The sequence below is a fragment of the Pinus tabuliformis genome, chromosome 4_2, assembly GCF_031772625.1.
Source record: "Pinus tabuliformis cultivar Carrire ecotype Pingquan chromosome 4_2, CPIR1, whole genome shotgun sequence".
Lineage (NCBI taxonomy): Eukaryota > Viridiplantae > Streptophyta > Pinopsida > Pinales > Pinaceae > Pinus > Pinus tabuliformis.
The window spans coordinates 404,132,237-404,157,760 of NC_142304.1; the positions used below are offsets into that span (position 1 = coordinate 404,132,237).

General features: G+C 39.9%; 1 protein-coding gene across 5 annotated transcripts in view; it reads right to left on the reverse strand.

The window, feature by feature from the left end:
• LOC149169665 (peptidyl-prolyl cis-trans isomerase CYP21-4-like) overlaps window positions 1-25,524 on the reverse strand; it is a 262,297-nt gene that overhangs the window by 228,809 nt on the left and 7,964 nt on the right. For all 5 annotated transcript variants that reach the window (XR_016259803.1, XM_089428766.1, XM_089428763.1 and 2 more), the window contains one exon: window positions 21,445-21,478. Coding sequence is in view for 4 of the 5 variants with exons in the window: in XM_089428766.1 (XP_089284892.1) it covers window positions 21,445-21,478 (34 nt within the window). In the remaining variant the exon portion in view is untranslated. The remainder of the gene's footprint in view (window positions 1-21,444; window positions 21,479-25,524) is intronic.

Genomic DNA, 25,524 nt, shown 5'->3' on the forward strand with positions numbered 1-25,524 from the left:
CGTGCAACCGCGATCAAGGCAATACCGTACGACCCACTGTTGGGACTCCTACACCAAACGGTTTGAAGTCTAGTTGGGACTTCTTACCGGGGAGATCCCTTGACATGTTGGTGGGTCAAATTCCCTCAACACATATCCAGAAGCACTTGTCCAAGCTATAATCATTAACACTCCCTCCAAGCAAAGAAGGTATTATGCACCACTCCCAACTTATCTCTATAGAAAACAAACTTCCCTTTCACCAAGGACTTGGTTAGAATAATTACAACCTACTCATTTGTGGAGATATATTGAAGCTTCGTTGCTCCCCTCTGAACCCTGTTTCTGATGAAATGATCTATGATCTCTATATGCTTGGACTTGTCATGAAACACTGGATTTTCCTAGTTTGATACAACTTTGACTATCGGAATGTATCACAGTGAGATCCAACTCATGATCAAATCAACCTGCGGGCACCTTCCGAAGCCAAATGGACTCACAATTTGTCAAACTTGCTCAAGTAACTTGTACATAGATAGATAAAAGAGATTTTCTAATATCTTATTACAAGTTTGTTAATTTGAGTTAACATGTTCTCTGCTTAGGTTAGTTACTTCATTCAACCATTTTCTCATTAATCCATTAGCAATCACATTAAACATTATATGACAATAACTAACGAAAGAACATAAATGATAAATGTTCTTATTATATGACAGTAACACAAGAATATGGATCAAGCCAAGGAAAAACCCCAAGATGGGGAAAACCCTTGATCAAATCTTCTAATTATTAATCATCAAATGTTCAGCAAAGTGAGAGAGAGAGAGATAAAGTACAATGATTCAAAGTCAATACTAACTTGTCAATTTGAAGATGTAATCATAACAGCCCTTAAACAAATGAATGATCTACTCAAAACTGAAATCATGGCATGAACAGGAGACAAATAGTTGAGCAGGGTAAGTCTGGTTAGGGATTCTTGAGGGTCACTGTCATCCATCCAAAATAACTCCTCATAACTGCAGTTGAGCTTAATATGCAAGGAGCTTCCATTAGGGTTGGTCTCTGCTCATATAAGGCAACTCGACCTCTTTTATTTAGGCTATATATATAGCGGCCCTTTCTGAGATAATAGGTCAGTGATGTGGCCTCATAAGGAGAGGGTTTCTCCTTTACCTTAACCACAGACAAGCCCAGAAACTAACTCAACCTGCCATTCTGCTCCTGAACATGGACCTGCAAGAATAAGATAGCCCATATAAAATTGTCTAGACCTGTGGTTGTCCATCTGAGAGAGACTCAGCCCTAGTGCAGAAGTTAACCCAGAAACTGACCATCCTTCGACCTCCTTGAAGATCTCGGTTGCCTCGTACATAGATCCAAGCCCTTTTGGTGTACAATTTGATGGGGTTGAAGAGACGTGACTTTTGGGCTTATTGAGCCAACATATAGGTGAGGCCGACCTTGTTAATTTAGATGAGAGAAACATAAATTCAAAATCACACTTCTCCTTAACCAAATTAGATGATCTTTAGGTCGATTTTGGTCCTCTCGAAAAGAGGAATTTAATGCCATAATTATCTTTCCCAAAGGAGTTGTCCAGAGTGGAATTTGGCCCTAGTTGCCAATTTTAACACTCCCTCTCAACTAGGTAGAATTCCACCTACCAATCCATCCATCATCAATGAACAATCATCATGTCATCCTGATGTCATAAACCATCTTTGTATCTCATCTCTGCTCTGTTGACCACTGATATGAATAATAAAGAAGAATCGATCGAGAGTGAGTCACAAGACCTTACCACTCTCCACTGACAAAAGTCAGTCCACATAACCAAAGGGTGAACTCCAAACAGACTTGATCCCAAGTGATCAAGTTAAAGAAACATCATTCATCCTAGATATAGGGAGTATGGCAGTACATGATGTGTCCATCGGTAGTGTTATGGTCCCAAACCACTTTTCCCAACTCATTGGCCAGATGAGAGGTACTTCCCATGTGTCTCGGACTACGAGGGTGGGATGATGTAACAACATCAACAAGGAAAGAATATATTACATCTTGCTCACAACCACTCATAGGGAAAGGGGAAACCACATCCAACAAACACATGTCATAATCACATGTAGGGAAAGGATGAACCACGTCTAAGAAAGCATTGATTAGAAGCTCCACTGATCAAGAAACACTAAAAGGATGAGGAGCTCCTACGATATGGCCATGATGCCCCCCATTTGATGAGGAATTTGGATGTGAGGATCAGTAAATTGGCAAACAAGACCATCTTCATTTGATTCTCCTTGTTGTGTTGAATTCATAGCTCCAAAACTCATCACAATTGAGGAGATATGCCTTGCCAAAGTTGGAGCCCCATTTTATGGTCAAGAAGCCCCAAAGGAAATGCTACACGCAGCGTATTGATTTGTTTATTAGTGGATTTTATTCTCAAAAAAATAAATTAAATTTTGTTGGGCCTATCCTAGCTAAATTCGCTTGCAAAAGAGCACCTTGACAAGGGTAAATTAATTAGGTTTTGGAAATTAAGTCAACCCCCAATGGTAGATTGTTTTGGCTCCAAAATTTCAATTTCAATTTTAAATTTTTGGAGGGTCGGCTTTCCTCCTCCTTTTGAATAAGTCAGCTCCATTAGAAGCACCCACCCACCCCCTTCATCACTACAAATATAGGCTTGGATCCTAAGTCACATGGTTTGGGTTCAAGTTCGTGTTCAGCAATGATTAGGTTCAGTTCGAGTTCGAATTTTTTCATGTGGTTCGCCATTAGGTTCGTCTATATACATATATTAACTTTAAAATGAAACATAGGATAAAATAGTAAGATATCAACATCAATAAACATAAAAAATGCTATCACAAACATGGAAATTGCAAGGATAGAATACAAGCTTGAGTTGTGACATGAGGTTATGAGTTTTGATCTATGGACTTGGTCAATGACTATAAGGTTCAACGAGGTTTGTTGAACCCCAAAAAAAAATTAAGATTCGCCAAAATTCGATCCTTAAGGTTGAAGTTCGACGAACCTTATGACATAGCTTGGATCCTCCACAAATGCATCAAATAAGTTCATATACATTTGTTGATTTGAGGCCTTGTGTAGTCACAAACATCTGAAGCAGTGGGTCGAGGTTTGGAGACAGTTTTGCGCATTAAAGGTTTTATCTTTTTATTGGCTCATCATTGGGCTATCAAGCATTTCCTGAGGCCTACTCGGCCCTCTTATTGGAAACTCTTGTAGCATTCAAAGGTGGAATTTCTATGGATTACTTTGAATCTCTTTAGCACAAATTCGCATCTTCCTGAGGCCCATTTTCGCACCTGTCTGAGGCAAGTTCACTGGTCTTCTAAGGCAATCTTTCTAAAGCTACTACGGCCATGTTATGAGGCAGTTTTCGGCATATGTTTGAGGCCTCGTTTTCGTTTTTCTGAGGCATGGTGTGAGGATAGTTGCGCTTTAGTTGTTGAGGCCTAATTCAGCCTCTTTTCTATAACGTTTATGAGGCCCTATTTGGCCTACCTGAGGCACGCATTCAACTCTACTGAGATCTAATTTTCGATTGTTCAAAATCCCTTCTTCTAAGGCAGATCTGAGATAATTTCTAAGGCCAATTCTGAGTTCTTTCTTAGGCAATCTATGTGGGTTTTCTAAAGCAATGTTTAAGCCTAATACAATCATGTCTAAGGTATTCTTTGTTGATTTCCTAAGGCCTCTTTGTTGATGATTCAGAGCTCTTTGTGGGACATTTTGAGGCTCGGATCTCCATGACATTTCTAAGTGCTCTGTGGGTTGATACAGACTTGGTATGAGGCTCTCCTTTTTGTAACAATTTCAACGGCTCATATCGTCCTTTGCACCTAAGGCAGAAGTTCTGAGGCAATTTTCTAAGGAGATTTTCATCAAAGATCAGTTGGAAATCAGGGGGTGTTAATCTTATTAATAGATTTCCATTACATGTTAATTAATTGTGAGATTGTTAACAGTGTTATTATTATGTTTTTCTTCCATCATTAAGCAATTACCATAAAACATGAAGATCACAGAAAACAATAGAACACAAGATATAGGCTCTAAGCCAGGGCAAAACCCCTCCAAGGGGAAAACCCATAAAATATCTTCTTATAGAATTAGATCAATTGAGAAATCCAAGACCCAACACCACAAGAATTTCCACCTCTAGATGCCAAGACAAATCATTCCTCCTCCCATCAGATTCACCAGCAAGAAACTAGCAACAAGAGACGTACCAAGGCAGATCTTCCAGACTTCGTCCTTCCTCATCTTTGTTGAGAAATCTAGGGCATCAAAATTAGGAGATTTCTCTTTGATGATAACTGCTTGTGAATGCTTTTTAATTCTTTAGATTAGGATCTTTTCTTTACTTAGATTATTATAGAGTTCTTCTTCAAACATCTACCATAGCATAAACAATAAAGACACTGAATGTATGCAATTAGCCAAGGCCAAAACCTCTCCAACTTGAGAGGAAAACCCAAAATGAATTCTTCTTCTTATAGAGACTTCAATTGACAAATACCAGGACTCAGACCCTTGACCTATTAACCTCTCCCAGACCAAGTCACAAGGCTTCCTCCTCTTCCACTAGTCAATGATGGTCAAACTACCGACTTCTCCCTCTTTCTCGACTATACTTCAGATTTCGGCTTCTTGAAACAGACTTGCAACCTTTCGACCTCCTTAGAAACCCTAGTTGTAGCAAATGAGAAAAATTTTGTTCCTTAGTTTCCTTCTCTTCAAATGGAGACACTTTCTTCTTGAACTTAGCTTAAGGGTCAACTTGTTTTCTCCTTAAAACTACCCTCTTAACATGATTTTGATACCTCGGTGCTTGTTGCAGTAGATAGTACTAGATCTTCGCACGTGTGGAGAGTATCAACCCAAAAATAGATCAGAAAACAAGCTCAATGATGATCCTTCTTCCTTCGCTTGGTGATGGGACTTCTTCTTGTGATCTTCGCACCTATCTTTCTATCTTCCTTGCTTGGTCGAGAATGTGTCCAAATGAAGGTCGAGATCCTTCAATATATAGTGATTTGCCTATAAGCCAACATGAACCAAGGGGTAGGCCGATTTTCCCTTCTAGAGACATCTCTTTCTCCTTTTGAAAGCTAACTTGAGGCATAGCTTGTGACAAGGTCTTCGAGGGCTTGTGACACATTTAACTTCAATTTTACAATGTATAATATGCCCAAATGGGTCTTCAAACTTTGACAATGACTCAATGAACTTTATGACATGATTAACAATCCTAAAAGCTCACAATGGAGCCTTAATGAAAAATAAAATTCCTTGAGCATGAAACCCATGCTCAAGCATTACAAAAATAATTTTATTTTCTTCTTTACATCAATTACACAAAATCATGATTACACGTCATTATGAAGATCGAACCTAGTGACACTATTCAACATTCCCTCTTAACTAGGGAGGTATTCATAATCCATACAAGGTACTTGGACATTCTCAGTCTGAAGAATTGTCATAAGAAGAGTCAGATTGCTAATCCATCTGTATAGCATCATATCAACCAGCGTTGTCACATAGCAAGGCCTTGACTAAAAGCTCTATCTCTCCACAAGATTAGAGTTCAATGTGTTATCACAAAATCAGGTACTGAAGGCTGCCAATCAGCAAGACTCTGTGTAACTGTTTCAAACCAGGCTTTTAACTAAGGCTTAGCCTCCTTAGTCTGAGAGGGCTCTCTCATAGGTTATTGATATTGAACAAGATGGCTAACTCTTACAAGACACATGAAAAATGTACTGGCTGGACAGAATTGCTTCCCATTGGGCTTATGGGGTCACTAATATCTCAGTAAACAATAACACTATCCTTTCATAGAAATCAGGGCACTTTACATCTAATGTTCAAACATAACTTACATGAAACACAGTTTGCCTAGGCATACAGGGAGTCAGAGCATGATTCATGAGTTCTGAGTGATTATGCATTAACCAAACTGTAAAAGAACATTAAAGAGAATAAACCATCATACATTTGAACAATAAGATCTATTGTGAATCCTGAGAAGAAACAACAGTCATTTGCATTACTGAAATCTGCTATACATAAACCAAAACAGTGTTCTCCAAAAACATCCAACCCCCATTACATCCAAGTCTGATCTATATATAGGGATACATTCTTAACCATCTTGAGCTTCCTCCTCCAGCATGAGGGGAGTTCGAAGACTGCTATTAACTACTCCTATCTAATGTTTAACTAATTCATTAAATACATTAAGTGCTGAACTGTAATTACAAAGAGTCCTAATTTAATCAAAACTCAAATTCTGTCCTCCTCGTAGCATGATTCCTTCTTGATTCTTGACACCTGTCTTCTTTCTGTTTTGGCCGAGATAGCTTAGAGGAGAATGCAATGAACAAGCTGGCTTTGGATACTAGATGCGTTGATGGTTCATTAATCATCAAGATAAGTCCCCTGTTTTCCCGGTCCTTGTCTCCCATCATTCTTCACAAATTAAGTAACATGTTCCCAGCTCTTTAATTCCTCAAAAACTATGAGCATCACCATATTCCCCAATGTGCTGGAAGCCTTGTTGATTGAACAGGTGTATAACCCAAAATCTCCGTATGCATCTCCTATCAGAACCCTAACAACCGGTAATAAAGTACCTTTATCAAAGCTTTCACTAAAGACAAAATATTTCACCTTTTCAAAAAGGCACACTTGTCATTCTCTGAATAGCTAGGATAGCCTCATGTGGTCTCCCTTATGTTCCTTAGGCGTTTCTTTCAAAAATTTGCTGATCTCATCATTAAACTATTTGTTTTCATCATAAAACAGCACCTACAGCAGTTTCGTAGCGCGCTACGAAACTACTGTTTTTGCTAAAACAGAGTATATTTGCATTAAGGCGTCTTTTGCTTGAACTTATGACTCTTAAGACTTCTTCTACAGGTGTCAGAGACTTAGATGACTTCAAAATAATGGAGCTTAAACAAAATTGACCAAAACTAAGAATGGCACCTTTTTCTTCAAATCAGTGAGCTAGTTGACCTAGCTGTATCTTCAAATTTGCAACCTCCTTCTTTAAGGCTTTGTTTTCAGCTCTCAGGCTCATGTTCATTTTCCTGATGAGTTTAGCTTGCTTGAGGGCTGGAACCGTCCATGTATACACATCAGCCACTGAATCTACCTGACCCACTAGGTTTTTGCTACCTTTTAACACAGCTCTTCGATAGTTGGCATATCTAACTGCAAGCTCCTTAGTAACATTCTTCACCTGGGCAACTTCATCTTTTGCTGCTCCCGCTTGGTTCTTTATGGCTATAACATTTCCTCCTTGAGTAATAATAACCTTTCTGTTCTTGTCTTTATGCTTGACTGCCTCCACTGTTTTGGTCAATACTTCAATTACCTCTGTTCTGGGCATCTTTACAGCTATCTCTCCTTTATGCACTTTCTCAGCTTCTCTAACTTGTTTCCTTGTAACCGGCCTTCGTGGTTTGAACATAAACTCCTCACTAGGTTCATCAAACCTTAGTCTCTTCGAAGCTTTTGATTTCTTAGTGCTCTCAGGTGATGATTGAGTCAAATCAATATGCATAGGTTCAATATGCACCGGTTCTACCTGCTCAAACTCAATGGCCTCAAGCAAATCACTTAAGCTGGCCTTTGATATTGGACTTTCCTCAACAGCTACTGATTTGCCCTTCTCTTTGCTTAATTGACTCCTGGTCTTTACTCTTGATACCTTTTCAGACCCACTTGATCCAGGTGCATCTTTCTTGTGCTTAATCCTTTCTTTTAATGATGGCTGAGATGTCTCTTTAATAACCAAGGGCTTTACTGGTTTTTTCAACTGAGACCTGGTTTTCTTTTTATCCTTAGCCTCCTTTCTAAGCTCAGCTATTGTAGGTTCCTCCACTGATTCTTCTCTTTCTCTAACCGGCTGTGGGGTGAGGCCTGTCTTACTCTGAAAACCAGCCATATAGATGAAAGAATTCCAATCCCTACCAATTTTCTGAAGACCATCCAGCACTAACAGTTTGACTAGACCATGGTGAAATAATGATGTCTCACAATCATCCTTCCTCAATTGGACTTTGTCACACATCTTGCTGAGGCTACGAAACAAGTAAAATGGGATATCTATAGATGCTTTACCCGTAAAATGCAGCAACAACTTAAAATGATAGGAATAAACCTTATTATATCTGCCCTCACAGGTTAAATACTTTTGAATACAGTTAAGAAGCATGGCATAGTGCTCCTTAACATAACTTCTAGGCACAGCCTTGGTTAGATCTTCATTCACATAGGCTTCTTTCAAGAACTCTTTGCAGGGGTTCATGTCAAATTTGAAGTTTTTAAACCACTCCTGCCCTCCTCTCGGAATCTCAGTTACATTAGCAATAGCCTCTGGAGATACTTGGAATTCTAACATAGACACTTTAGAATTTAAACCTGTAAAGTTCAAGGAAAACTCTTTTGTTACCTGAGTGTGGCCACCCTTCAGTTTTTCACAGAAACTCTAGCAACCAGCATCTTTGAAAGCTTTTCTTACACTTTCATCTCTCAATGCAAGGTCCAATCCTTCAGGCTCTGCCCTCTGACATCTTCCAGACCGATGCTCCTTCTTCTCCATTCCGCTTTTGAAATCTTTCGCACAGAGAAACACCACCAGCCTCAACTCAAATGGCAAATTCAAATTTTAGAACGCAGGCTCGCTTGCAATCAGGCTCTCTTGAAGAAGAAACTCGGGCTCATTTGCAATTCAATTGTCTTATCATCCAAGCGGGTCAGTTTATGCATCATTAACAAACATCATAACACAACCATGCATGACAAAACCGTTTGAATGATTTTTATGTGTGTGGCTATGAACCTATTGGTGGAGTGAAGGCTCATAATTGCTTGGAAAGAACGCCAACTGACAATAACCGGACGGACACAATGACTCATCCCCAGACATGACACTTTAAGAATCTGCGCTGCAAAATCCCCGAATCCGCGATTTCGTAGCGCAGATAGTTATAAATTAGCAAAATGCGCTGCGAAATGGCTGGATACTGACGCGCTGCGAAAAGGATAAAACATCATTGCGTTGCAAAATCAACCAATAAAACTGCGCTGCGAAAATGCGGAAAGGACCAGTGACGTATACAAGATAAGACATGTCTTATACAATCATGATGGAGGATGACTAACGGTATTTGAAAATGATTCACATCAATATCCTTTAGAAACATGACCCCTAAGTAGTAAACATAGGACAACAACCATTTGACACCCATTTTTGACAATGAAATTTTTGGACAAAATTTATGTACATGTGACTGCAGTTCTAGGTGATAACACAATGCAGGCAAGACCAATGATGTATAGACACCCTCATCATTGTCTCTCTCAGAACACACCCTACCCAGGTTCTCAGAGTGTGTTCCACCAGGACTATTCTTATCTTGGATTCCCAGTCCTCAAAGAATATCGGTCCTCTACAACTACACTTATCTTGGATGCCCTAACTCATCCTCAAAGAGTATCAAATGCTAGATGTTTACCCAATCCTCCATCTTGTCTTCCTAAATGAAGACAAGAATGATGTCTATCTCTCCCTCTCAATCTAGGAAGGACATCCCCATTCCACTGAAGGAATGTACCCATTCCTATAAATAGGAATGTACCCAATCTCCCTCTTAACTAGGGACTTGACCAAGTTCCCTCTTGACTAGGGACTTGGATTCAGCAGCTCATCAGGTGGAGAACATGGGATAATCAGCTGCTTGTAGAACTCCTTCATTTGATGTCATGAATTTTCTTCTTTGTCATAGAGTCTACATTTTTCGAGACTTCTTCGTAGGGCAGAGACCATCCATCACTTTCATCCATGAGTCAGTCATGTCATCTTTCCTTTCATTGGAAAGTGATTCATTAGTCCATATTTGGTCCTCCTTCTTGCTTTGCTCCCTTCTTCATGCCATGTTTCCTTAAGGATCTTTCATCCAGCTACATGGTCATCAATGGTGGAAGACATCCACAGCGCTTCCCTTGGCAGCCCTTCATAAGCCCATCCAAATATTATTCAAAAATAAGAACGAACATTAAATCAAAATTACCTTTGTAATGGTCTCTCATCATGACATCTTCTAGTTTGCATCATGACATCCATACACATTGACACATCTCCAAAAAGATATATATTGTCAAGGGTTTCTTTCTTTTTGAGACTTCATCAGAGTCTTCTTATCTTTCATGGTGATTTCATAGTCAAATATTTTAGTCCTTGGATGTTGATTTCCTTTTTCCATGGTTGCACTTTTCATGATCTCTTCCTTTACACATTTTCTTTCCAAGAACTTCTAATCAGAGTTCCTACAACTATTGTCAACCACCTCATATTTCATATGAGGACATATTATGTTGACTTCTTCTAGTCAATGTGTGACCCATGCCTTCCCGTATCCTTCCAAAAAGGAGGAGATCCTCTTCTTTTGATTATGCTTTCGAAATAGAGCATTTATCCATGTTACCTGCAACCATATGACATGACTCTATTTTACCAAATACAAGCATACATACCTCATTTTCTTTTATGTCATCTTAGACTATCTTCAGCAGCTTCCTTGATTGAAAGATCTTTAATTCCTTGATTTGCTTCACTTCTTTTGACATCATACCATCATCCCATGAATTCCCACAAGTTGGAATTCTTGATGAAACCCTTGCTTCCTTTTAAATGGTGAATCTTCCAATGAAGATTCCAATAGAGGATCTTGTGTATCCTCATCCAGCAAATGTTTCCTTTTGACTGATGTATGATGAGCTTTGTACTAGATGACTTTCTCCTTTTCCATAAGTACCACTTACGCTTCTCATGAGGTTACTAAGAGCAATATCCTTTCATAGGTTACTGCCATAGACTTCTATTTCAGCTATATTTCATGCTCTTCTATGATTTTCACGAGCTCTTGCTTTCAATGCTTCTATGATGCCATGATGCATCCTATCATGCTCCTTAGAAACTCATGATAGCCATATCTTACAACAGAAAACTTAAAGACAAAAACTTGAAAAGAACTAGGTGGGGAAGACTTGGATTTCTTCTTTTCAACTTCCTCCACTTCTTCGGTGATATGGGTTTCTTCTCTTCCTCTTTTGTTATTGTCCTTCTTGAGCTTAGGACAATCTTTCTTATAATGCCCATATTCTTGACATTCATATCATTGAATCCTAGCCATATTTTCCTGAGAACTAATCTTCTCGAGCTTCCCTTTCCTTTTAGCAAATGTTTGATCCTTCAACCTATCTTCTTCTATCTTGCATAGAGACCACAAATTATTGAATCGGATAGCTTTCTTTTCCTCACAGGGATTTGATACGAGGTTACCTTGTTTATCAATTAGTGCATTTAGAACAATGGTGATCATTTCTTTATCAGATATCATCTCTCCTACATCTTGAAGTTGAATTCTTATTTGAGATGCTTTTGAACAATGGTGATATGATCTTTCTTATCGCGCTTTCAAAGAATAGTTCTACTAGCTTACCATATACCCCTTTTAACGTCTCCAGGTCTGCTATATAGGGAATGAGAGAGTCTTTGACAGACTCAATAAGAATCTTTTGAGCCCTTTAATCCTTTTCCATATATTCAAATAACGCTTGTCCTTTAGATGGTTTGGAGACTTTTCCTTTGACATGATCAATTACTTCATTTTCTTCTAAGACTATGTCTATCCTCCTTCTCCATGCAAGGAAGTTTGATGGCCCTACCAACTTGGTGATCTCCTTGCAAAATGAAGTCAGTTTACTAGAGTTAATTATAGAAATAAAGGTACCTACTTGTCAAGTGAAGATGAACTCTTCAACCTGATCTCACGGTTGATGATGATTGATGACTTCTTGGATGATCTTCTTCGAGGATAAGGAGGTCCTTGCTTCAACGAGAGGGAGATTGCCTTAGAACTTTTCATGATGATGAAAATGTCCTTGATCTTTCTTCTCTTGGATGAATAGACTTCAAGTTACTTTGATTTGTAGATTTCTTCTAACTTGAGTAAGATCTTTGTGGTCTTTAGATGATAACTTGAGGATCCCAAGACTTCTTTCCACGTAGACTTCTTTCTTTGATATAGGTTTTGACACTTCTTTGAAGATCTTGATTTCAAGATGATCCTCTAGATTTGCTTTGGTGCCCTTCACGAGATTTGGTCCTCAAATGCTTGAGTGTCCCTTGATGAAATGTCTTTTCCTTGATTTTGTCACCTTAGCTCTGATCCCATGTTGAGAAATCTAGGGCATTGGGATTAGGAGATTTCTTTTTGATGATAACTACTTGTGAATGCTTTTTACTTCTTTAGATTAGGATCTTTTCTTTACTTGGATTATTATAGAGTTCTTCTTCATCAAACAGCTACCATAGCATAAACAATAAAGAGACAAGAGACACAGAATCTAGGCGATCAACCAAGGCCAAAACCTCTCCAACTTGAGAGGAAAACCCAAAACGAATTCTTCTTATAGAGACTTCAATTGACGAATACCAAGACCAAGACCCTTGACCTATTAAAACCAAGTCACAAGGCTACCTCCTCTTCCACTAGTCAACGATGGTCAAACGGTTGACTTCTCCCTCTTTCTAGGCTACACTTCAGATTTCGACTTCTTGAAACAGACCAGCATCCTTTTGGCCTCCTCAAAAACCCTAGTTACAGCGAATGAGAGAAATTTTGTTCCTCAATTTCCTTCGCTTCAAATGGAGACACTTTCTTCTTGAACTTGGATTGAGGGTCTACTTGTTTTCTCCTTAAAATTGCCCTCTTAACATGACTATGATACCTCAGTCCTTCCTGCAGTAGATAGTACTAGATCTTCGCACATGTGGAGAGTATCAACCCAAAAATAGGTCCGATAACAAGTTCGGTGATGATCCTTCTTCCTTTGCTTGGCGATGGGACTTCTTGTGATCTTCACACCTATCTTTCTATCTTCCTTGCTTGTGTTGATTTGGGGTAGCGTCGGATGTGCTCTAGCCACGAAATTTGGTGGAGAGGTTGGGGCACATGAGATCTCCAATACCCAGAAAGGGTTTGGGCAGATCCTAAACAGATCAGGAGATATTAAAATAATTAATATTTTTAATGGAGTCCCTATGTCTAAACTTGGAGAAAATAAAATATTAATGTATATTAATATGAATCTGTGTTAGAATGGTCCAAAAGTCATGGATCAAGCCAGATCTAATCTTAGCCGTTGATTAAGGACTCAATCTCGGCCGTTGAGATGTCAACAAGAAAAGTATAAGAGGAGGCTTGAGGGTCACTTGGAGAACACACCAGATGATCAATCATTCTATTCTCTAGAGCGGGGTTTGCTAAGAGAGATAGAATCAGTGATCAGGAGGGCAACTGAGGGGCAGTGGGTATAGAGGAACCGAGAAAGCAAAGATTGTGTCGGGAGAGGAGCGCAACAACCAAGGAGAGTGACACAGAGCCAACAAGGGCTCACACAGGGCCATGCAGAGGCAGCCAAGTGCTACGCAAAGCACCAGAGGGGCCAGCGCAGCTGACGCAGAGGCTCCCAGAGCTGACGCAGGGCCTCCTGAGGCTGACACAGGCCAAGAAAGGCTGACGCATGGCTAGCATGAGACAGAGAGGAGGGGACGCAGTCCAGATTGGGCAAACGCTTGGGTTGCAAAGCAGTTTTGTGCGAAGGAGCTGCCGAAAGGATTTTTCGGGGTTTCGGCCAAGAGATTTCTCTCAAACTGTGAGGTATAGCTGCTAAGGAAATTCTCTGTTGGCTAGGCTAGTTTTGGCACCCAGATTGTACTCTGATATTGCTTAATAAGAAAACCCTCAAATAGTTGCACCGGTTTTCCCACATTGGATTTTTCTAGGGACATTGGTCCAAAAACAATGGTGTCATGTGGTGTATTTGTTCTTGTTTCTTTTAGTTGCTGATCTGTAATATGTTAAGCATGCATTGGAGTTTATTTTCAGTATTTACTTTGTAAATAACTTTTTAAAGGAAAATTAACAAGTAGGTAGGAATAAATCAGAAAAAGTGCATGAAGGGTTTCTAAGTAAGGAAAATTAGAAACTTCAACATGGTACCAGAGCATGATTGCAGATCACCGGAGGACTAAAAGACATCAGCGGAGCAGAGCAATAGCAGCAGAAAACAGCTGTCCCGAGGTGACAAAACTTGTTTCTAGCAGCACAAAAGCCAAGAAGAGTGACGCAGAGCCGGCCAGAGCCACACAGAAGAAGTCGAGAGTTGTGCAGAGCCTCAGAGAGGCCAGCGTTGCTAACGAAGAGGCCCAAAGGGCTGACGCGGGGCATCCCAAGGCTAACGCAGACCCATCTGGGGTGACGCAGAGCCAGCGTGAGGCAAAGAGGGGCTGACGCAGTTCACAGAAAGGTAGTTGTTGGAGTCTAGAAGGCTGTAGAAATATTGCAAAGTGGAGTTGGTGAGGTACTGTAGTCGGAACAGTACCTTTCAGAGCAGGGCCAGAGGAGTTGTTAACGAGGGTTTCTAGCCGAGGAACCTAGATCAACAGTGCAGTTGCACAAGACAATCAGAGTAGGGCGCATCTCGACAAGCGCCAAAAGGATTCCCAGGAGGGAAATTAGGGCTTAGAGGGAGTTTAGAAGAGAACTTCCAGACAGGAAGTAGAGACTCAGAGTCGTCGAACAAAGAACTTCCAGGAGGGAAGTAGAGGAGCGTCATGGCACTACACGGGGTAAGAGACCAGGATAGACTGGACGGAGCATCGAATTTTGCAGTCTGGAAGGCCAGAATCTCATCAGTGGTTGACAAGAATCGTGTCAAGAACTTCGCCTTGAAGGTTATAGCTATCCCAGTCGACCCAAATGATAATGACAAGTACGAAGAGGCGGTGGCGAGGGCCAAGTGCATTATCCTTGACAGGGTCAAGGATCATGTGGTACCACATATAGCTGAGAAGGAAACGGCAGTTGAAATGTGGGAGGCTCTCAAGAACCTGTACCAGCATACTTCTGTGTAGAGAAGAATGCTACTCGAGAACCAGATGAGGTCGTATCAGATGAAGAAGGGTCAAATGATTGACTCCTTCCTCAAAGGACTGAATGAGATCCAAGATCAGTTGGCTGCTATAGGAGCAACACTAGATCAAGAGCTTATGGTGAGGACAACCCTGAATGTTGTCTTAGAAGATTGGGAAGTGTTTGTCGAGACTCGAGAGTATCCTGGGCAGAGGGACTCTACTACCTTAGGACAAGATGTGGGCAGCTCTTCGCCATGAAGAGATCAGATGGCAGTCAAAGATAGGTAGCAGCAGCAAAGGAATCAAGGTTCAGCAGGAGGAGGAGGATGTGGCCCTAGCACCTGAGGGAAAGTAGGAGAAGTGGAAGAAGAAAGATCTCTCCAAGATCAAGTCATTCCATTGTGGGGAGATGAGTCATTATGCAACCTAATGCCCAAGGAAGAAGAGTAAGAGAGAGTCTTCCAAGACTAAGGCAACGCCAGCACGGGCAGAGAAGGAAGTTTTGACAGACGATGACTGTGCCATGAGTGCACATGCGCCACTTGAGCAGAAGTGGGGAGACATCAAGCTGTAGTCAGGCGGACTACAGGCGATGAGGGGCAGGATCCTCGAGGTACCCAACCTCTTGGATTAGACCTTGCTACAGGAGCCCCGACGAGGAGTAGCAGGACTGGCTAAGTGGGTAGAGACGGATGCGGATGGAGCGGCAGAGAGAGCTACAGTGCAGGAGTCCCAAGACAGCGCAGAGCTAGCAGGCTGCAGCAGTGCGAGAGGCATAGGAGTGTTGCACCAATGCAGGAAGGCATAGCGAGGTGTGCAACGGTGCGAGATGCAGGGAGTTGTTGCAGCAGCGCAAAGGTCAGAGAGAGGGAGCACTTGTCAGCGGCAGAGGGAGCTTCAGCATCAATGGGTGTTTCTAGCCCAACAGGGAGGTCAGTTGGGAGATCAGTTACTTACTTCTCAGTAACTAAGTTGCAGTGCAGCAGTGGGTAGCACGATGCAACATGATGAGAGGAGGTGCAGTGCAGATGCAGTGTTGGGAGGAAGGACCAGCAACAGCACGGATGCAGAGGGAGCTATCGTACAGATGCAGCAGTGGCAGTGGCAAAACCATGGGCAGCAGTACAGGAGGCAGCAGTGCAGAGGATGTTGGGCAGGAAGACCTAGCATCAGCACAAGTACCAACGTCGGATGATCAGAGTAATATTTAGTGAGTATTGCTAGAGCACAGTCCTCGCTAAGAGGGAGTGTTGATTTGGGGTAGCATCGGATGTGCTCTAGCAACGAAATTTGGGAGAGGTTGAGGCACATGAGATCTCCAATACCCAAAAAGGGTTTGGGCAGATTCTAAACAAATCAAGAGATATTAAAATAATTAATATTTTTAATGGAGTCCCTATGTCTAAACTTAGGGAAAATAAAATATTAAAGTGTATTAATATGAATATGTGTTAGAATGGTCCAAAGACATGGATCAAGCTAGATCTAATCTTAGTCGTTGATTAGGGACTTAATCTTGGTCGTTGAGATGTCAACAGGAAAAGTATAAGAGGAGGCTTGAGGGTCACTTGGAGAAGACACCAGATGATTAGTCATTCTATTCTCTAGAGTGGAGTTTGCTAAGAGAGATAGAATCAGTGATCAAGAGAGCAGCTGAGGGGCATTGAGTACAGAGGAACAGAGAAGGCAGAGATTCTGTCGAGAGAGCAGCATAGCAGCCAATGAGAGTGACGCAGAGCCAGCAAGGGCTCACGCAGGGCCACACAGAGGCAGCCAAGTGCTGCGCAGAGCACCAGAGGGGCCAACGCAGCTAACGCAGAGGCTACCAGAGCTGACGCAGGGCCTCCTGGGGCTAACACAGTGCAGATTGGGCAGACGCTAGGGTTGTAGAGCAGTTTTGTGCTGAGGAGCTAGCGGAAGGATTTTCCGGGGTTTCAGCCAGGAGATTTCCCTCAAACTTTGAGGTATAGCTGCTAAGGAAATTCTCTATTAGGTAGGCCAGTTTCGACACCCAGATTGTACTATGATATTGCTTAATAAGAAAACCCTCAGATAGCTGCACCGGTTTTCCCACATTGGGTTTTTCCGAGGACATTGGTCCAAAAATAATGGTGTCATGTGGTGTGTTTGTTCTTGTTTCTTTTAGTTGCTGATCTGTAATATGTTGAGCATGCACTGGTGTTTATTTTTAGTATTTACTTTGTAAATAACTTGTTATAGGAATACTAACAAGTAAGTAGGAATAAATCAGAAAAGGTGCAAGAAGGGTTTCTAACTAAGTAAAATTAGAAACTTCAACAGCTTGGTCGAGAATGTGTCCAAATGGAGGTCAAGATCCTTCAATATGTAGTGATTTGCCTATAAGTTGACATGAGCCGAGGGGTAGTCCAACTTGCCCTTATAGAGACATCTCTTTCTCCTTTTGAAAGCCGACTTAAGGTATTGCTTGTGCCAAGGTCTTCGACGGTTTGTGACGCGTTTAACTTCAATTTTACAATGTATAATATGCCCAAATGGGGCTTCAAACTTTGACATTGACTCAATGAACTTTATGACATGATGACCAATCCTAAAAGCTCACAATGAGAGCCTAAACTAAAAATAAAATTCCTTGACCATGAAGCCCATTACTCAAGCATTACAAAAATATTTTTTTTTCTTCTTTACATCAGTTACACAAAATCATGATTACACATGTCATTATGAAGACCGAACCTAGTTACACTTTTCAACAATCTTCTCCATCTTCTATGCAATATTTAATACCAAAAACATCCTATTGTGTGTAAAGGAGGTCCATCTACCCTCTATTTATATAGATTAGATGGGGTGTGAATAGACACGTCCATTGGGGCAGAGCCAACTTGACATGTAGGCCGACTTGGCATCTAAAGGGGTTTTTGTCCCAAACTTTACATTTAAAAAATTATTTTCCTGTTACTTTTACAATAGGTCCAAAATAGGACTTTGACTCTTTGACTCAAAAACCTAAAAGAACAAAGAACATGCTTATCTAGAAAATAATAATAATTTTCCTTTTTTTTCTTTTGCTTTTTACATAAAATACATAATGATACAAATTATGAAGACCGAAACTAGTTACTTTCTCCAACAAGATCTGTGGTTTTGGAAGGGTTCTTATAGCAAAGTTTAAAGTCTCCCCAAGGCATATAACTTCAACACCTTATACTATTCAGAAGCAACCCTGGAGATTAATTTTTTTTGTTGAAGTTTCAAACTTATTTGGAGCAATCTTTGATGGCTAAGTAGATCGGTTCAGTGGCTGAACCAAAACTTGGTTTGAGGGCTTTCTGTGTCGGGTCTTTCGGACAGATTTGAGGCTACTTTGAGGGCGGTTCTCAGTGACCATTTCTGTATTGTGCTAGACTCATTTCAACGACTTGATCAGAAATCTAATTGTAAATTAATCTGAAGGCTTGCTGAACTTATCATTGTTGAAGTAAATCTCAGTTTGAAGTCGCTTCAAACTTCAAAGGATTGTTTTAAGGATGTATTAGGACTTACTCCAGAAGTGGTTTTTGAGTCTTCTTGAAGTCTGAGCAATACCCTTGTTGTGACATTTGTCCACATTCTGTCAAAAGCTTGTTCAGGTCAGCTTGCTAAGGCATCCTCAAGGCAAGGTAGAGGTCGTGGTTAAAGAATATGGTCGCAGACTTGCTAAAGTAAGATCTAGCAAAGGTGAGATTTGGACCTGATCAGTGACATCATCAAGTATCGTAAACATAACCTGTTTTGGCTTATCTTCAGAGAAGCGCTGCAACCAGGAGTTCATAGAAGGACATCTTCTGGGCAGAATGCTTGGCAAAGCTGAAGCAAATCAAGTGAAAAATCTTTTCATCAGAAAGCTTAACTAAGGTATGGAACAAGAATTGGAATTGCTTTGTTCATGATTGAGTTATTAGTTTACAAGGGGTAGTTCTGTAGCTTGCCAGTTAACAAAGTTTCGACATCTGAAGCATACATCAACAGAGAGGGTTGTTGACATTTTACTATTGCATATCTGACATACAGCAGTTTCATATATCTAGGGCAGAAAAGCTTTGAACATTACTTATTTGTGACTGATCTCTGGCTGAGTTTGCATGATGACATACGACTGAACGAAAATTGACCAGCTAGGGTTTGATGCACAGTTAGGAGTACCTTGAACTGATCAAAATACTGCAAGACAATGTACATATTGAACAAAAGCAAGCAGAGTTTGTAATTGCAGGTCGATATTAGAGGGCAGGGGTTGATAATGGACTTGATAGATTTTATGCTACTAGGGTTTGATCGTTTGAGCAGAAGCAAAGAATAATTGCTGGGGTTATATGATGATGTCATTAGGGTTTTGCAGAGAGCTTATTGAAGTCATGAGTAAGATGAGCTTTGTGTTGTAGTGTTGCTGCTACATTAATGTTGTTGGGGTTTCAGGTATGAGACTTACATATGGTATTGTTGATGTATAATCGCTGAGAGAGGTAGGGTTTTGTATGGCCAGAATTTCTCAGGGGTAGTTGTTGATGGGACAACATATAGTGCATTGATTGCATGGCATACACTGTGATGATTGCAGGTTGATGTAGTGACAGACACTGGCAAACTTTATTCAGTTATCTTCTATCTTAATGGTGGCAAGGTGGTGCACAGCAGAGAGTGGAGTCTTCTTCAAGTTGGAGCCTAAGAACACTTCAGGGCGGCAGGGTGGTGCTAGGGCAGGTTAAAGCCTGTGCCGGGTGTTAGAGCATCCTTTCAGTCATATCTGATAAATCAGGGCGTTGGAGCGTCCTTACAGTTGGAGTTGGTAAATCAGGTTGTTGGAGCAGCCTTTCAGTTGGAGCTGATAAATCAAGGTGTTGGAGCATCCTTCCAATTGGAGCTGGTAAATCAAAGTGTTGCAGCATCCTTTCAGTTGGAGCTGATAAATCAGCGGGTTGGAGCCTCCTTCCAGTTGTTGCTGGAGAATTTTGGATGTTGGAGCTTCTTGTTGATGTAATCCTGAAAAGACCTATATTAAAAGCATTCAGTGGTTTTTCTCCTAAAAGGGTTTCCACCTAAAAATCTCGTGTACTGTCTCGATGTTGTGCATTGTTGAATGGCGTCACTGACTTATGTTTTGATGCTAATGTTATTTAATTCTCTGAAGATTAAAATTATCTACTTGAAATGAAATACTGATTCAACCCCCTCTCAATATTTCCAACAAAAATATTAGTTGCAGCTCAAAGATATCACAGCAAAGGCCTCAAAGATGATGCACCTAAGATGCAAATTGACGAGAATACAAATGTCCAAATTAGTTGACCCACCAAAAAGAGGCTACCAACATAAGTAGTCCAATGACCTCTACAGACCTTACCTCAGTGGGCATCCTTTCTTTCTGTCCTTGTATTTATTGTGAACTTTACAGTAATTTTAAATGTAATACTTTGGCGAGGTATACCCATTCAAAGATGTAACTTTTCCAACAAATGGAGCAAATGCCCTTGTGGACGTTTTAATAAAATTATATTCTATTCTATTCTCTACAAAGATCTTGACACCACACAAGACTTTTTCAGAACTTCTCAACACGTTTTGGCCCTGAAACTAGTCCTACTCTGATACCATGCATAATTTTATATGCATGCATACATAGCAAATTCAACACAATCACACTAGAGAGAATAATAAATGCCAGGCAAGTTTTTTTTTCAAACCTTCTCAAACACGTTTTGGCCCCGAAACTAGTCCTACTCTGATACCATGCATGATTTTATATATGTGCATACATAGCAAATTCAACACAGTCACACTAGAGAGAATAATAAATGTTTAATATATCAATGATACAGTTATGACATCACCCAGAGCCCAAGGTGAGCTACCCACAGACAAGACCACCCTCTGAAATTAATCTTCTTTCATTGCATATATGGCACCCTTATTGGTCAAGTGTCACTAACACAAAGTAACTATATTACACAGACATTTGTATTCATGGTATATTCTAACACCCAAAAATATCATGTGGCATGCCAGCAGCGAGACATCCCTTTGACATCTCTAAAATGTGGGAAATCATCAATGTCCTCACAAGGACATTTCCCCACATCCACATCTCCTCGAGGAACAAGAAAACAGAACAGAAACATCCACATGGAAGAATGTGACAGAAGATTAATAGCCCAATTTTCTCTCTTGCTTTAAGAATATATCATTATAATCACAAAATAGTTTCAACTTTGCATACAAAAGATATATCATATGTTATGTTGTATAATCTAAGAGGTCAAACTAGATTGTTACTAATCTATTAGTATTGTGGAAATCAAACAATGGTTTCAGAAGAAAAGGCTTAATTTAGACGAGCTGATACAAATGAACATAAAAGACGAAGTGAAATAGGGTATGCACCACCATAGAGGAGCATAGGAAAATACCTCATCACCATCAGACCCAGATGTTGCCTGATTCCTAGAAAACAATCAATACAATAAGCAGTGTGTCAAAATTCTAACTATTGTCCTTTTTATGTAAAATCAATGTATAGATCGTACACAAACAAAGCACATTTCAAGTCCCTTTGAGGCAACATGTCTCGAAAAATTTACTAAGTAGAAACTTTCACCACGTATGTTGATAAATTGCTAGACTTAAAACATCCAAAATGCATAAAGAAACAATAATGCCTTCAAAATAACAAAATTTATGAAGGATCCAAATATGTAGAATTGTAGTGACACCAACATTAGAAAACAAAATAACAATTTTTTGGCAACTCGAAATAACATGCATAGCCAAACCTGTATGCTTGGTCTAAGAAATATGACCCACCTTTAATATGCACAAAACAAAATCTATTGAAACAGGATGAACTCCAATTTTTTTCCAATCAGAAACAGAGAGCTCAAAGTTTGAGGACAACATATACCCAAGTTAAAGTTGAGAATGTTACAATGTGTAAAGATTATGCTATCGCTCCCAGCTGGAGAAAAATTTCAAAAATGAAAAAGGGAAGCATAGCTAGAGGTAGAAGAGGTAGCACATCGTAAGTTGTATTGGAACCTTAAAGTCAACGTAGGTACATTAAAGTAAAACACTAATAGAAACAAGTTCACCCCATGCAAAGGATAAATAGAAAAAACTAAAAATGAAAGCTTTAGATGGCCCTTTAGGTTGTATGGTAAGGGATGCTTTAGGGAAGGTTTGTTGCAAGTGATATGTGAGAGATGGACCCATTGGCCAAGTGTAGCATCCATGCTGCTCTTGGAGACTTTTGGGCTTGACTTGGTGTCCACACATTTATCAAACTCGTATGCTTAGTCTAAGAAATGACCCACCTTGAATATGGAGAAAACAAAGTCTATGCAGCTAGGATGAAGTCCAGAAGTTTTCTAATCAGAAACAGACAGCCCAAAGTTTGAGGACAACATATACTCTAGTTCAGGTTGAAAAACGCCGCAAGGTGTAAGACTATGCTATTGCTCCTGGCTGGAAAAAAAAGTCAAATATGAATAAGGGGAGCATAGCTAGAGGTAGAAGGGCAGCATATGGTTAGTATAATGAAAACAGAAATTGAACACATAAAAAAATCCAAGATAAACTCAAGAGGGTTCCCGGTTTGCATTGCATATATGAGAAGAGAAACCCTTATTATAAAGGGTTACATACTAGTCGACTCAATCCACTTTATGAATGTGGGATAGACCAAGAAACAAACTAAAGCAGAATAAAATAAAAGCATAATATAAACTAAAGGAAAAATGACTTTATTAATGCCTCTGCATAGTATGTAATTGACCATTATTAAAATTAAATTAACACCCTCCCTTAATGGTTAATCTACTAACCACACCAAGCTTATCCAGAAATTTTACATATTGTGAAAAGCCAAATACTTGGTAAAAATGTTTACAGTTTGGTCCTCTGTGTGACAATAATTAAATTCAATAGATCCATTCTCCACTAGTATGATGAAGTGACAATGTATTCCACACATGCTCGGTATGCATTCTCCGTAGCCAAACTGCCTCACATGACTTCCTTTCACTGCTCCTCAATATTATGCTTCAATCAATGAAAGGGCTATTGCATGTTGCTTCTCGCTAGTCCATGTGATAGCGCTCATGCCAAGAATGAATACATATCAGAAGGGACATTTCTATCACAAGGTTGCGTGGGAGCACCCCCCCTCGAATAGCGCTCGAAGCGCAAGTCGGGAGCGATCTAGGGGCACGCTCGCGCAAAACAAAACAAAAAAACAAAAAATTGCTCCCTAGTTTTTCACAAATTTTTTGTCACAAAGATGTTCCAAACACAATATTTTTTCAAAGAAACAACAGTTTCTGAGTAGGGCAGCCTAATATTCAAGCCTATGGCCCTAGTATTCATATGCAATTCATGGTAATGTTAAATTCTTAAATTTTCAACACTACCATGAAATGACTCAAGATGTTTGAGAGTGGTTTCGACCTCATTGAATTTCATATGGCCTCCTGATTTCATTGACTTCCTTTTCACACTTACAACATTAGGTGGAGTTGGTTGAGGCTTTTAGTGTTGTGCCCCCCTTCTTGGACACAGTTACCAAGGCATGCATTATTTTATTGTTTCTTGGAGAGGTTGGCACATTTCTCTGGGGCGCACTCTCTTGGGGTTGGCCAGATATCTTTATGACTTGGCACATGGAGTAATATTTTAACATTGAAGTGCAACCACTCCTGGCACTTTCTCCTAGGGCACACTTTAATGGAGCACTTTTTATTATTTGGGGGTGTGTGGGTGGTTGAGGTAGTTACATGGCACAATTTTCTACCATGCACCTCTCCTAGGTGCTCTCTCATCTTCATTGCATAGATCTTCCAGCTTCTCTTCCCATCCTTTAACATTCATTAGAGAATGCCCTCACATCTTTGACTTGGCATCATCAATTATTTTATTAGCGATGGTTATGGGAGAGTTTTATTTTATGGACGATTGTATGTCATACTTGCAGGGCCACACGTGAGGCTTTTGCATGTATTTACTTGGTCCTATTACTAATTTTGAGCATATCCTTGGAGGGCGCACTCATGGAGATGCTTCTTGTTATTCTTGGAGATATATATTTTATTATTTCATGGACTTTTGGCATGATCAAAGCCCTAACTCGCCCTTATCTCTTTGGATTTGTCTCGTGGAGATGGTCCACTTGCTAACGTGGGGTTTTGACTACTTCCTTTCTTGTGGAGCACTCCATCTACTAGGCATCTTGCATTGTACTCCAAGGAGTACATTGCTTTGGGATTCACATACGTGGATTAGTTACATGCTTCTCGTGGACCACTTGCTACTTTTGGAGGTTGGTTATGTAGCGTTCTCCTACGAGGAATATTTTGTCATTTGGTCTCTCATGCACCTTGAAAGGCACACTTTGTGAGCTTTTATAGGTGGACCCATGGGCAAATCCTCCTAGGTTTAACATCATTTTAGTATATTTTTCTTGCATCCATATTAGAGGGCAAATTCTTTGTGGACCCCTTGCATGTTGACCTAGTTCTCATGCCTACTTTTAAATGTACTCTCCCTTGGAGACTCTTAATGTAATTGCTTTATTATTTTTGGAGGACAAATTCCCTGTGAGAAATTTATATCCACGCGTTGTGACATGGTCAACCATGGATTGAGGAGAATTTTAACTACTCCATTATTACAATACTTGTTTGAAGTGCCATGGAGTCAGTTAGCAAATAGTAATTTTATTGTATGGGAGAAGAGACTCATTGTATAAAGAGAAGCTCTCTCTCCAGTGCAATGGTGATTGGGAATTTGGGGTTTGGGGAACTCTCCCCTTGGGCTACATTGTACATTTTGGCAAGCTTAAAGGAAGATTCGAGGTGTCATTTTATCATACGTGAGGCTTAATTTTTGCATGCTTTTAATGTTATTGGATAATTGTAGGAACTTGCAAAGAATGTTTTATGAAAGCCTTGTAATGGAATATTTTCCATTTGGATAGGAGAAATGTGAGGAGGTTCTCCTTCTTATTTCCTTTTGTTATTTTATTTATGATATATTAATCCTTAACCTATCAAACAAGTGGTTGATGTAATTAAAATATCATTGTATGGCAACACATTCATCAACTTGTTCAAGAGTTACACCAATAGGACTCTCCAAGAGTTATGTATATAGATATAAATAATGTGAATATAAATAATAATAACAATCATAATAATGATTATTTAGTGATTAGTATAGAAGAGGCATGTTTCCAAGGACATGACCATTCATGAAGGGGAACCTACCTAACTATATAAGCAGGTCCTCATTTGTAACAATGATCATCTCATATCTTTGGTACATTTCTATATAATTATATTTGTCCTATCAAGGATATTTATATATTTCAGATCTTCTGAGTATTCTGTTGTGTTTATGAACTTTCTTCATAACAGGCTAAAGTTGAGATTATGAGGTCTTTCTTGAGCACATTTCCGACCTTGTTCAAAGGAGGCAATGTGTTGTCCTAAGGCATAATT